Source organism: Coturnix japonica, chromosome 7 (genome assembly GCF_054131305.1).
Source record: "Coturnix japonica strain WE chromosome 7, WE-NBRP24, whole genome shotgun sequence".
Lineage (NCBI taxonomy): Eukaryota > Metazoa > Chordata > Aves > Galliformes > Phasianidae > Coturnix > Coturnix japonica.
The window spans coordinates 916,142-929,565 of NC_140669.1; the positions used below are offsets into that span (position 1 = coordinate 916,142).

Sequence of the window (13,424 nt, forward strand, 5' to 3'; positions counted from 1 at the left end):
GGATTTTATCTGAGGCAAAGTTGATTAATGCAAAGCGAATGTTTAAGATCATATTGCTGTCTCCCTGAATAAATTTCAGGTAGTTTGCTTACTGAATTATATCTTCTGTTTCTCAAAAGGTGTCTTTTTTTTTTTTGTTGTTGTCGCTGTTGCTAATGTTGGATTCTCCCCCCCCCCCTCCACTTTTACGCAGCCAGACCTAAGAATAAAAGCATTCACTCTCAGAACGTGGCAGAGCTGTGCTGCTGGCTGCAGCAAGGTAATTAATCTGAGAACAAAGGAGATTCCACCTCCTTCGCCGACTTGAGGAAAACTTTCGGGCAGCCTCACAGTGACACTGCAGAGTGAATTTTAGCCGGCTGATTCCGAGCAGAGATTAAACACAGCGCTGGTATTACCCGCAGAACGAAACGACTTCGTGTGTAGGCTTTCCTTAAGGCTTCCAATGAAGCATTAACCCACATTTACACAATTTCCCCACTGCCAAAAACCAGACAAACAAATAATATATATTAAAAAAAAAAAAAAAAGCTACATTTTTTTTTCTTTCTTGAACCATTGCTGGAAACACAGCAATTTTCTTTTGTCAACTTCACCGAGGCACAGATTCACATCAGTGTTCTGATAATAACCATCCTCACACATGGATTTTGTGCCCTTCTAAAGAAGTTTAGCCTGAGAGGTAACATCCCAAGTTTTCCAAACAGATCCAGGTGGCACCAAGCCAGAACAGACAAAGCCCACTTTTACACGTACGTTCCCACGTTACGTACGCTCAGCATCAGATGGCCTCCGAGCTCCCCTCAACAGAAAGGAATTCACACCCTTTATTCAGGCCGGGACAACCTCCATTATCTGGGGCTGGAGAAGCAGAGGGTATCATCTGCGATACGCCGCAGAACTTCATGCCGTTCCATATGGACGTATATGCTCTTTGCTTACACTCCAAACTGGCTGGACAGGAGCCAGCTTTGGTCAGAAGTCACCAAGTTGTTTTAGCTCAGAACACGGTGCCTGTGTCTTGTATCTCAGTAGGGCTTATTAGTCGAGGCTCAACACCGCGCCAGGACGGCCATATGGCCTTCTGGTGAGAAGCGAGCTCACTACCAGCTAGTTCAAAGCGTGGGCAGAAGGAATGTGTATGCGTTTGCACAAGCCCGTGTTAAGTAACCTTTGTGAACCCAATTGATTTGTGGGGTTTTTAAGAAATAGCTTTTTAAAAAGGAAGTTTAATGCCGATGAAATGAAAGAGGCAGTGACCCTTTGTGCAGCTGGGGAGGGTAACAAGGAGCTTGAGACAGGGCAGCATCATCTACACTAGTCTGTCAGGGCAATTTGCCCTTAAAATGAAGGAGACCTTGGGTTTCCTGGTTTGGTATCCCTACAGCAAGGATAGTACACTGTGATTTGTGTCCATCCACAAGGCTACAAAACAGAGTCAGTTCCAGACACATTCTTCTTAATCAAACATGGTACCCTGTCTTAGGTGATGCTGGCTGTTGTGATTAACCACTAACTTATTTGTCCCTTTGTGCCCCCCAAACAAAGTACAAAAGACGACCCACCAACGTATACCCTAGGGGTACTCTCTGTACACAACTGGCAAAGATACGCAGTTCACACACACACACTTTGTAACCACTCCCCAACCACACCAACTCACACCAGTATGCTGAGCTCTGTCCCACCTTCAGATACAATGGAATTGAGCAAGAATGTCAAAATACACAACGTCAATCACTGATGATATATTTACCTAAATATTAAAGCAAACACTCTAAAATAAGCAAAAATAAGTACCGGGTAATGTCATTATTATTATTATTTTTAATTTCTAAGCATGTGGTTGTATTTTATTTAACTAAAATGCTACTCATAAACACTATTTATTTATTATTATTTAGGACCAAAAGCTGGGAAGATCTTTAACACAGGGAAATTATTCCTCTTCCCACACAGATTATACAAAGATGCCAGTATTTGACATAAAGACATAAGGACACAAGGCAGAAGTGTTCCCAGCACAAACGGGAATCTGCGCTTTCAGCCTTAAATGAAATGCCTGAAATTTGCCTGCTTTGCTTTAGTTCCAATCTCCAAACTTCCTCCCCAGGACACACAGCTTACAGGTATATTTCCTGAGAAGAATGCATGTAGCAAACAGCAAGATTCAGTGGAATCACTCATACACTGAATTAATCACTGGAATAAAAATGTACATGATCACCATTTTTAAGAGAACGTTTTCAATGACTCCATTAGAAAAAATCACTCCAATAAGCTATGGTTTTTTTTCCTTATAGAAATGAATGAAAGCACAAGATCTGAACAACCCTTAATCACAACAGTCTTCAAATGCTATTTGCAAACACAAACTAAACTAATGCAACACAGCACGCACATACATGTTATAAACTCTTGGAAGATGACATGACATACCCTGCTCAGCACCACGCTCCTCAGATTCCTTCTCAGAGCTCTATTAATTGAAACAACGATTTATTTACTTTTTCCTCTTCCATAAAATGTAAAAAGCATAGAGTTTGTCTTTAAAATATAGTTGTCAAGTATCAGCGGTATATGTATACTAACATTTACCCGAGGGGTATTTCAGGGCAAGAGTATGTTACAAATAAAATCTTTATTCATATGAACAGCTACCTGGGGGGCAGTACTGAATGTAACACATAATATTTATATATGTAGGGGTTTTTTGCAAATAATCCAGCAGTGCTATTAAAGCAAACTGGAAGCTACGCTGCACTTCAGCCTTTCTGCTTTGCAAACCTAAATCTCATACTGCTAGCTTGCATTTGAACTATGTTTTTTGTAGAGAAAAGCCTCTACTAAAAAGATGTGCTTTTTTTTTTCAGTGCGCTGTGTTGATTGCTATGTCTCCTCCCCTTCCAACCAAGGCCAAGAGGATGCTCTGGAAAGCTGCAGTTGTACCAAGTAAGGGAAAAATCACCTGAGTCACTGCATGGCAATTCAGGAAAGCTTTTGGCAATGCGGCTCTGAGCCTCACTCCAGGGAGTACGTGCCTGTTCTCCGATAAGCGAGTATTTGCAAGTTCATCACAAACTCACTGGTCACTGCAGAGTATCTCAATTGAACATCTATTACTCTTCAGCTCATGTTCTGCTTCAAAAGCACTTTTTAAGGCTGAACAGCACGCTGAACTTCACTTGAAAAAGAACAAGCCTGCCTCCTTCCCCTACTACCTTATACATATAGCACTATCTACCTTTTAAAAGGAAGCCATACAGCCATCTGCTGCATATACACACAGCAATGCTATCAGACTTGTCAGCATCAGTATTATTGCTCACACGGCATCCTGAAATTAAGTACAGCTGGAAAAACAAAAATTCACTAACGCTGCTCAGTTACCAACAGTTTGCACTTGAGATATCTCTGACCTTTCTGTATTATTAAATGCACAAACAGAAACAAGGTATTTACGAAATGTCATATTTTAAAACCATCGCTTGGAAGAGAAATTTTTTCTTCTACAAATAATGTCAATAATGTAAATAATGTAGATTTGATATTTCCCACTACCTCACAAGAAGGTTTAAATATTTAAATGCGCAATTCAAAACACACGTTCCTGCCAGCTTGATAATTTCATCTTCACAAGCAGCTACTGCCTGGGAAGCAGATCTTAAATGGTTACCAGTAAGCCAGATATAAAAGAATCAATGTTAATTTTAATCAATGATTTTTCTAGTAGGAGAGAGTAGTCAGCCTCATTAGGTTGATGCATTTCTACTTTCAATTTAAAAAGGACTTGAAACATTCAATTACAAAACAAACATTAAAAATGTGCAAGGAAAGTCGTAGAAGCTGTTTCTTAATCACTTTTCCCTCTCACCGGTCGTATCAGCCTAAAACCTGCACACGTGGATAAGGCACATACCCATGTTAAACACTGCAACCTTTGTGAACTTTGGCTATTTGATTCTGTCCGATCAAACACTAACAGCAACAGCACAGGAAAAGCTTTCCTCTCCTTAAGATGCTCCATTGGTTAGATCAGATTTATTTGCTGTCAGTAAAGGTTATACTTGCACATAAGTCTATGACAGATTGCAAGTTTATTAACTTCAAGTGAGTTTTCAAGCTGCTGGGTTGTTGCTTTTTTCTTTTTCTTTTTTTTTTTTTTTTCTTTTTGGTGTTTTTTTCCTCGTTGCTGGTTTCTTGCTTGTTGGTTTTATTTCCCCCCATCATTTCCCTCCCTTTCCCAAGATGTGGGTTACTTGACAAATTGGAGTTAAGTTATCTTGGGTCAATGTAACTGTAAGTTAAACTAATGAAGCGTACGTCTATGAGTGATGTCTGATTAGTTTAATACAGTTAGTGCTGGACAGCTTGGGCTGCTGACCTTGAAGGAACACAGATAACATTGTGATGCGTTGGAGGATGCGGTTGTGATACAAGACAAATTTACATAACAGTTTGTCATATATACTCCTCCAAAACAAAATTGTTGCAAAAGGGAAGCAGTAAGAAACTAACGCTGAATGCCTCGCACAAGACAAACGGGAAGAATAATTACAATATTTGGCTTGGGATGGCAGCTTACTTGAAATGCAAGCAGGAAGAGAAAAGGTGCACGTTTATATGGCATTCCAAGGCAGATTAAACACTGCGTTGGGCAACACTGTTCAAGTGCAGCCTTCTACAGAAGATCTACTCTTGAAAAAAACAAAAGTGTTCCTTTCCACCATCCATTACTTCCCTTTGCTCCAACCAGGAATTAAAAACACCAAACCCAGTAGGCATCATACATATACGTGCATTCTTGGAGACTTTCAAGGAACAGCAAGATAAGTTAAAGCATTTTAAGATATTCTAAAGCACTGTAGAAATTCCCCATATTTACACCCCTGCCCGCTGCTAGTCTCTATTTGCCTGTGAATACACATTTGAATACATACAACTGAAACCACAGCTTAAGAGACTTTGTTGAAGGCCTCCCTGTCATTTGAGCTAACCCAGCTCCCGGGTTACCTGTAATTAGGACTTGCTGGCACCGTTTGCATGAAATAAAGAGCAGCAGTCCGTGCTTTCCAATGCCACTTCTTGGCAGGGAGCGTACAGAGGACACATTCTTCTTTCAGCTCTTCTTGAAGAAGATCCATCAGCTGTTTGTGGGAACCACCATAAAAAGCCTCAATGAGAAGAACACTCATTTTCCCACTGCTTCAGCTCTGTCTGGAATCTGAAAAGGATTCAGAGAAATAATCCACTTTAGAAATACACTTCAGTATTTGGGTTGGTTGGTTGTTCAATTAAAGGATGTCAGAAAAAGCAAAAACTTCTACAAGATCTCACAGCACCTTCATTGTTTACCTGGGATGAATCCCTTCATATTAAGTTAATGGATTTATTTCAGCATATTTTATATGCTGCTTAACTCTTAAAGTGACAAAATTACAATGACAAAAGCATCACACCTGTTTGCTTCAACTCTTACAACGTATAATTTGATATTTTAAAGGAACTAAGATATTCAGGGCTTATTGCTTTGTTTTCAGCCATTATTAGCGAGCACTTCAGAGGAATGTTTGAGAGCAACCCAAGGACCTCAGGATTCTCTCACCCCTGAGCCCAGAGGAGATGCAAACCACGCTGCTGTTCCTCAGGGCTCCAACACTGGAAGAGAGAGACTCTGCAGGCTAGAGGAAGCTTTCGCATGCAACCACGAGGCTGCTGACAAACAGGAAGCAAAACACGCTACCCAAAGTGAAGGGAAAGATGACTGTTGCTCAGGTTTCATGAGTCACAGACTCAGGGTACCAAAAAGCTGTTTTGCAGATGCTTTCACCAACACTGCCAAATAAAAAAGTCACAAACCAAACCCTGAAGACCATTCACCATCCATGACACCTGTCCAACCAATTCCTTCTCACCAGGGAGGACCCTGCTGTTCACTCCCTGCTGACTCAGTGCCTGGGCACCATGGTTGATGCTGCTTATTGCAGGACCCCGGACCCCTTCTGTGCCCTGCCATTTCTAGTGGCATCAGGTAGAAGTCCAATCTCTGAGAACAGGAAGTATTCTGTTATCAGATCTTAGAAAACAAATGGGGAAAAAAAATTAAAGCACCCTGCAGACATCTAAAGATCGACAGGCCAGGAACAGAAATCCAAATACTGAAGGAAAGTAATTAGAGAACAAAATATGAGCAACCTCTGGGTAGTTCTGAGTCATTGGCCCATCACTGTGCAACAGAGATGTCAAACTCCTGGGTCAGGACAGATCAGTTAATAAGAAGGAAAGCACTCATTCTGTGCTCTTTCCTGTCACAGTCCAGCCTGGATTCAGGTTATGATTTGTTCAATTCCTCATTTTCCCACTCTGCTTCAAGTAAATTTTGTTTTTAAACAAACATGATAGTTTCGAAAGAAAAAAAAAACAACCACCCAACTGTTGTCTGGAAGCAGCGAATTCTCTCTCTTTTAAGTTTGCTACTTTGCAGGTAGCAAGGCAGATTCTGATCTCTTTTCCACTGACCTAATTTCAGAATCACACTTTTGAAATCACTGGCGTTTTCTGAATTCACAATGATGTAACTGAAATCATAATCCCTACTCCAAAGCCCTTTTGGAACCTGCAGGGTAATAACTGCGAGAAAAACACAAGCTGTGTTGGAATAGGCGCTATTCACCTATGGAACGATTGGTAATTAATCATGCTATGCTCGTCATCAAACGTCGCCGAAACTTTAAGTCAAAGGATCAAGAGAGAAATGTTTTGCAAATTCAAAAAGGGGGGGCACAGAGAAGTCTGAAAATGTCACTGAGTGAGAATGAGTTGCGGTGAATTTGCCAATCGGTGCTATCAGCAATAATTTGTTCATAAAATATCTGATCAAGTTGCACTCCCCCAGACTGGTTCTGAAACCAGCCCTTATTGCTGGGTTTAGCTGAATCAACAATGTGCTCTCGATTCTATTTCGCAGCAGTTTTCTCTGTTCATTCCTCCCCGGGACAGGAAAAGACGTGTTCAGCTCTCAAGTTTCCCTCCTTCTTACAGATCCTGACATTTAGGTTATGCTGCACTCACCCTTCTACCTTTAACAAAAGGTAATTAAAACGCATTTTGCAAAGGATTTGCCATACAACAAATTCCTTTTGGCTGTTGGAGCTGAGAAGTTCGGTTTAAGCCTGGATGCACTGCAGGGTGCATGGAGGCAGCTCTGGCTACACAGGGCAAAGTGGCACCTGGAGATCCCACAGCAGCCCAAAAACGTAGATGCTGCTCACAAAAATCCTCACCAGCTCTCACAGATTGTGGTGTCACACAACCTACGTGCATTACCAGTAATAGACATGAAGTGCAGTAGATGGCCTTGTTGGCTGGTTTTTGCCTGTTTGGTTTTTTAAGATGCTACTCAAATATGAAACTACTCAACAGTCATGGCAACACAACACAAACCGTGTTTACTTCGGGAGTTGACTAATCAGGAACAATAAAAACGCCAGCCACTAAATCGTGTGCTTTAAAAACATACGCTGATAATGCAAAGGAAATTATGTTATATAGAACTAATAATTCCCAGCATTTAAAAAGTCGCAGAGGAGGTAGGACACAGCCATCTACCTCGTATTTCATCCACACAACTTCCAGCTTTGTTCACATACAAAAATAACGTCTATTATTTTTGCTTTATTTCCCCTGACCTAGCCAAGTTAAGGTAAATATCTCCTATGTACTCCTCAGCGGTCTCGAAAAGACACGGATGATAAATGGCCTGAGAACGTTCCCCATATCTGATGGAATGCGATCCTCAATTAAATATAAATCACTCCAGGTATTCTTTTACCCATTTCAAAGAAAACAACAAATATTAGAAAAACATATCTGCTTCCCTTTTCCCATTACAGGGCTTCCTCTGCTCTGAGCCAGCAGCTCAGCCCTGGCCCCAAGAGCACAGCACTGCCGTGGCCAAAAAATGGCCTCTCTGCAAGCATCATGTGTACTATGTGTACTGGTTGGAGCTCACTATTTGGGGCAGACGTTGGGAAAGAACTGGCTGGAATAGGAACATCCCACTTGGTGGTAACGATGCCAGAAGTCATGCTGTAGAGGCACTGCAGGTCCCTAAATGGGCTGCTGTTGTCTGACCCAACAGTTTTTAATAAAATAAAAAAAATAAATAAAAAAAAAATCTATCCCATAAAGAGCAATAAGTATTTATTTTAATGGCATGGAAGAATTAACTGTTCGAGCAGTCACGGAAACCACTGCTTTGTTTGAAACTCTAGGTCAACACCAACCAAGTATTTCTGTTCACCAGCCTAGGTAGCGAAAGCTCGTCACTTTCCATGATTTATTAAGGAACGTACTTCTGCTCTGCCCGAGACAGAAGTGTGGTTTCACAAGCATCAGCACAGCTCACATCGGGAAGCCATAATGAGCTCTGCTCATTGACGTCTTCAGACAACATAAATTACAGATCACGTATAAGTATCTGTCCAACCAAATAGTTGAGCAACAATCCAAAACCGAGGGAATAACTGTTAATATATTCCATAGGTAGAGGGCTGCTATTAGTAACAGGAAATAAGGTGTATGGTTTCAGTAATGATTGTTTCAACTGTCGCAGTCCCACACAGACGAGAAATTTCTTCCACTGCCGTATCCAGATCACACGCAGCTGGCTATAGAACCCATCAGGTATGCCCCGTGTACATAAACACACTCACAGCCTTTGATGATTTCAGATAAGCACGCTGCCATACCTATTTCAAGCAAAACCTTTTAGTGCTCCACATTCCGGTAACATGGGATTTCCCAAAGGGCCATTACAGGCCCTACCTTGCCCCCCCTTGCCCCTTCCTCCTGCCAGCAAGGCAGCACACAGACACACACACACACAGTAACCCACATCGAACCAGCCGCCATTGCCCTCCTACTCATGATAATGACTCACAGAAACTCCAGAGTTATACCTTAAGCACAATTGCATTCTAATGGTTGACCAAATTTTAACTCAAAAGTACCGGGCTGTAAGTCATTACCAAACTGGTTACTTGCACAAAGTGAGAATGCCACTCAGTCTACCCTTGATATAAACCAACTGGAAAAGGCAAGAAGTTCTGCTCTCCTTTTGAGAAAGTGGTAAACCAAAATGGTTCACCTTCGTCTGGACCAGCACCAACATTCACTAACCAGCGGCACCCAGAAACCCATCCACACAGCCCTACAGCTGCACGCGCTACACAGATGTCTACACTGAAACCAGGATGCACGGCACTGTCTCATTTTATTCCACTAAACCCTAAAATACTCTATTTTAGTTCCCTTTGCTTATCATCTACACGCATGTTTGTGAAGGCTGTGTTCATTACATTGACAACCAGCTCCCAGCCAAAAGTAAAAATAGAGTGAATGGGAGAAAATGGCACAAGTCCCAGTGGCCTCAGCCAGGTAAGCGTTCCCATCTGTGAACTCTGCCTCAAAATCCCTTTCAATATCAGCCGTATTTACCACACTTACTTGAAGTGCTTGGTTAAAAGACTGCTAAGTTATTCTTCTACAGACTGTTTTAACGCATCCTGGAAAATCAGCTGTTTGTCATACACTTTAAAATATGCAATTAATTACCCATTTTTCAACTCGCTTTCAAACTAAGAGCTGTGTGTGTGTCTCTCACTGTAGGGCTCGATAAATCACGTTCTCATGTGCTTTCATTTTGATGCCAAACCGATACGGATGTCCCCTGAAATATCACTGTCAGTGTACACTTATGAGACTCTACCAGCAGCCCCAATGACAAACTTAAGTGGAGGTTTTAAGTTAAAACATATTTTAAGTAAAATCTGTGTATTAAGCTGTGCGCGATAAGTGAACAACAGTGCTATAAATCCTAACAAAAAAAGCTGTTAATGCATATGCAGGGTGATCATTTTAAAACTCCGTATTCCCACTGCCTAATTATTTTACCTATATAAAGACCCTAATGGTCTTCACCATCTCATGTTGTAAGTCCTTATTTTTTTTCCTTTCAGATGTAGAAAAGCAAAGAAATTGAATCCTTAACTTTTCCTTCCTACTTTCTTTCTTGACATAGCCTAAGATAACACACAAGTACTTTGCATCTGTATGTCTAGCCATCCTCAATCAAAATCCTTGAAGATCTTGATCTGTACTGAATAAATTGTTTGTTTTCTCCGGTGGAGAAAAACATCTGCACTTCACATTTCTGGTTAACTTAGAACCAGGCACAGCCACACACTGCGGTAGGGATGTGCAACTAAATATTGTCTATAAACTAATTCTATGCACACAGACTACATCAAACAAGGTAAGCAGTTGTGACGTTTGGTTAGGAAAAAGCATTCTTGATTCCTCAGCCAAAAAAAGAATGGGCAAAGACAGAGAGATGTGATGGAGAAACAGAGTCCAGGTTCTGCCATGAGGATGACCTCAGCCATGAGGATCCCTCCCACCACACAGGACAGTTTTTCCACTGAGTTTGTTTCCTTTTTCTACCTTTCAATGACCCCAGTACATCCAGCATCCAGGATGCTGCAGCGTACTGGGCATTAAGCAATTGACCATCTTCACAAAATGCTCCAGCATTATTTTGGGTAGCACTTCGGTCTGTAAGAGAAGAAAAAAAAAACCCACAACTATATCTAATAAGAGACTACAGTCAGAAAATGCGAGGTATAACATTGTAACTGATAGAAAATTAGTTATGTCAATATAACAGTTAACAATAAATTCCCATCTGTCATGTAGTTCATGGCGCTTGTTGATGGTATGTTAGTTTTATCCAACCTATCTGGACTGTGTTTATGGTTCTTGAAGGCTTAGGACACTTTCCAAGACTCATCTTTTTCAGCAGTGTACTTATTACAACAAATTTGTCGATATCTGTGATCTTGAAGTCTTCCATTAGGTTTAAATAGATGAGAGATACTTGATTTAGAATTTCTCTCAGTGGATAAGGGACTAATAGGTGTGGTAATGGGAGACTTAGTGCTATTTTTAAACTTGACAGGAGACATATTAGTTGCTAGTTCCCTATTACAGAAAAAGCACCAGTCTGGTTAATAATAGGCTGGCATGTTGAAATTCCTCCAATTCATTAGGAATACAATCAGAAATGTGTTCCACTCATCCCAGGCTTCGGACCAGCTTCTACATAGAAAGGTACGCTGCACTGGTAACCACTGTAAACACATATGTACTTGAAAAAGTTACATGCAAATATTTGAACTGATTGGATTTGAAAGAATTGGTCTACAGTTCATATTGGCTAATTGATTAAAAGACAAAAGGCTTGCTAAAAGCCTTCAGTAACTGCTGTGTGCTAACAGAATCATCCCACACCAAAAAGCTGGTCTATTTTCTACAGCAGATTTTAAGTAGTAAAAACTTAAACAATGAATCATTCTCATATCATGACAGTTTGGGATTCAGCTCTTAAAAATATCCTTTTTGTACAAAACCTGGAATTCTAAGAGTTAATCTAAACATTAGGCTCAGTAGCCTGAGATGTTTGGCAGCAACTTTTGAGTGGGCACAAGCCAGATTTATTTTACAGTCAGAAATTATCCATTTGAATATGTGATGAAAGGATCTGCATCTTCAATCACACCTTGAGTCAATAAAAAGGACGGGATGAGTTCTACTGTCAGATCTAGTTCTGCTGTGAAATATGGGAGGAGCCCCACACAGAGATGTATTGCTGAAGGACTAACGTGCCAACTCCACAATACATCCCAGTAAGGCAACTTCAAAAATCAGATTCTTCCAGCACATGAACTGGACTCTAGAAGGTGAGTCAATTCCATCTGCCATTTCATCCATAGAACAACCTGCAGACCAGCAATTTAGCATGATAAATGCAAGGACTGGCCAAGCTACGTAACTCTTAACCAAGTGAAGAGAACAGTTACTCATCAGATTTTCATTTGTTGCTTAAGAAGCAACTTTAAATCAGTGCAGTAAGTTTCTATGTCTGGATATGACGCTCTTACAATCCATAAGGTAACATCAAAGCTGCAAAATTACCTGCCTGAATACTTCTTAATTTTAACTACTAAGTACTGTTTTAATTCAACAAGTGAAAACATTCAAGCTTTCAGTCACACAACTCCCGACTCCTCAGGAGGGACCTGAACCAGCGCTTCTTACTATGAGTCTATGAAAACAGAAACGCATCTCAGTAACTTCTGTCCAGTCAGCACCATGTTATTTCTTTCAGAAACCACTTGAAAACTCTCAGATTCCATAGCAAACGTCACACAACATCAAAAGAGGACTTCATACAGCCCCGAACATGTTTTTCCATTTTAAGAATATTTTCTCCCCTATTGCCAACTCCACAGAAGGATACGTTATCCACATCCATTTATAAATCTGGTGCAATTAGAGTTGTCAATTCTATTTAGTGGTTCAGCATCGTGTTTCCTGTAAATGGCCCAAGCCCTCGGAAGGGGCTGCAGCAGCATCGAAGGCTTCGGAGCCCGTCCAAGGCACGTTCCGACAGCACGCTGCAAGCGTCTTCCAGCATCTTGCTGGCACAAGAGCTGCCAGCCTAATGACTGCGGGCAGCTCCTTTCATTTCTTGTCCACGGGGCCTTAGGAGCCTGTAAAATATTCCCAAGGATTTGCTTAAAGCGATGAAGAAGTGCATATCGCTGTACTCGAGTTCATACTACGAGAAGTGGAAGGGGTCTATCTCTTCCACGGAGAGGTATCTATGGATACACAGATCACAGCAAGCTGAAAAATACTGCCATCAGTTAAATAAGGATGTCTGTCATCATCTGTCAATTGAAATGGGGAACATTTCAGGAAATATTTCTTTTCAGCAATATACAGGCGTCTCAAAACAATCTGTTTGGGGAGGTTATTTTGTAAACAAGCTCAGGTTCTGAACTGATTTTTAAAAACAGATACTGAAAAAGGAATGAATATCCATGTCTGGGGGAAGCCCCAGCAGACAGGGAGCAGGAGCGGCTGCAGGTAACAGCAAGGCAAGGACATGCACCGAAGATGAAGAAGCCTGGTCATCCAGACATAACATTTTCCCTTGAAGCTTAGCAGATGGCTGTGATTAGAAAAGTGTCATTAAAATCACGGCCATCAGAAATTCCATGCCTTAAAAACTTTGGATTTGTTGCACAGGTTACAATCTGGCTGTAGTACGTGTTCTGCATCGCCATGATAGAGGTAAAAACCAGTTTTAGATGCATTTCTCTTTGCAGGCTCCCCCTGCAAACAAGTACAATTTTAAGAACTGGGAACTGAATGCAGTTTGCATTGGCCACAACTACTGCCACATAGAGAAAACACATCTTCATTACAGGGCTCAGAGATGGAGAAACTACTTTAAGGTTGTTACTGCAACATTCAGCTGAAGTTAAGCCGGCTATTAGTAAGTTACCAATATTACTGAT

The 13,424-nt window shown here is 41.1% G+C and overlaps 1 protein-coding gene across 47 annotated transcripts in view; it reads right to left on the reverse strand.

The window, feature by feature from the left end:
• The window catches only part of QTMAN (queuosine-tRNA mannosyltransferase), a 155,678-nt gene that overhangs the window by 102,581 nt on the left and 39,673 nt on the right, over nt 1-13,424 (reverse strand). For 45 of the 47 annotated variants that reach the window (XR_014947860.1, XR_014947858.1, XR_014947857.1 and 42 more), the window contains one exon: nt 5,014-5,224. The exons of the other annotated variants lie outside the window; for them this stretch is intronic. Coding sequence is in view for 16 of the 45 variants with exons in the window: in XM_085552058.1 (XP_085408184.1) it covers nt 5,014-5,195 (182 nt within the window). In the remaining 29 variants the exon portion in view is untranslated. The remainder of the gene's footprint in view (nt 1-5,013; nt 5,225-13,424) is intronic. 47 annotated transcript variants of the gene reach the window in all.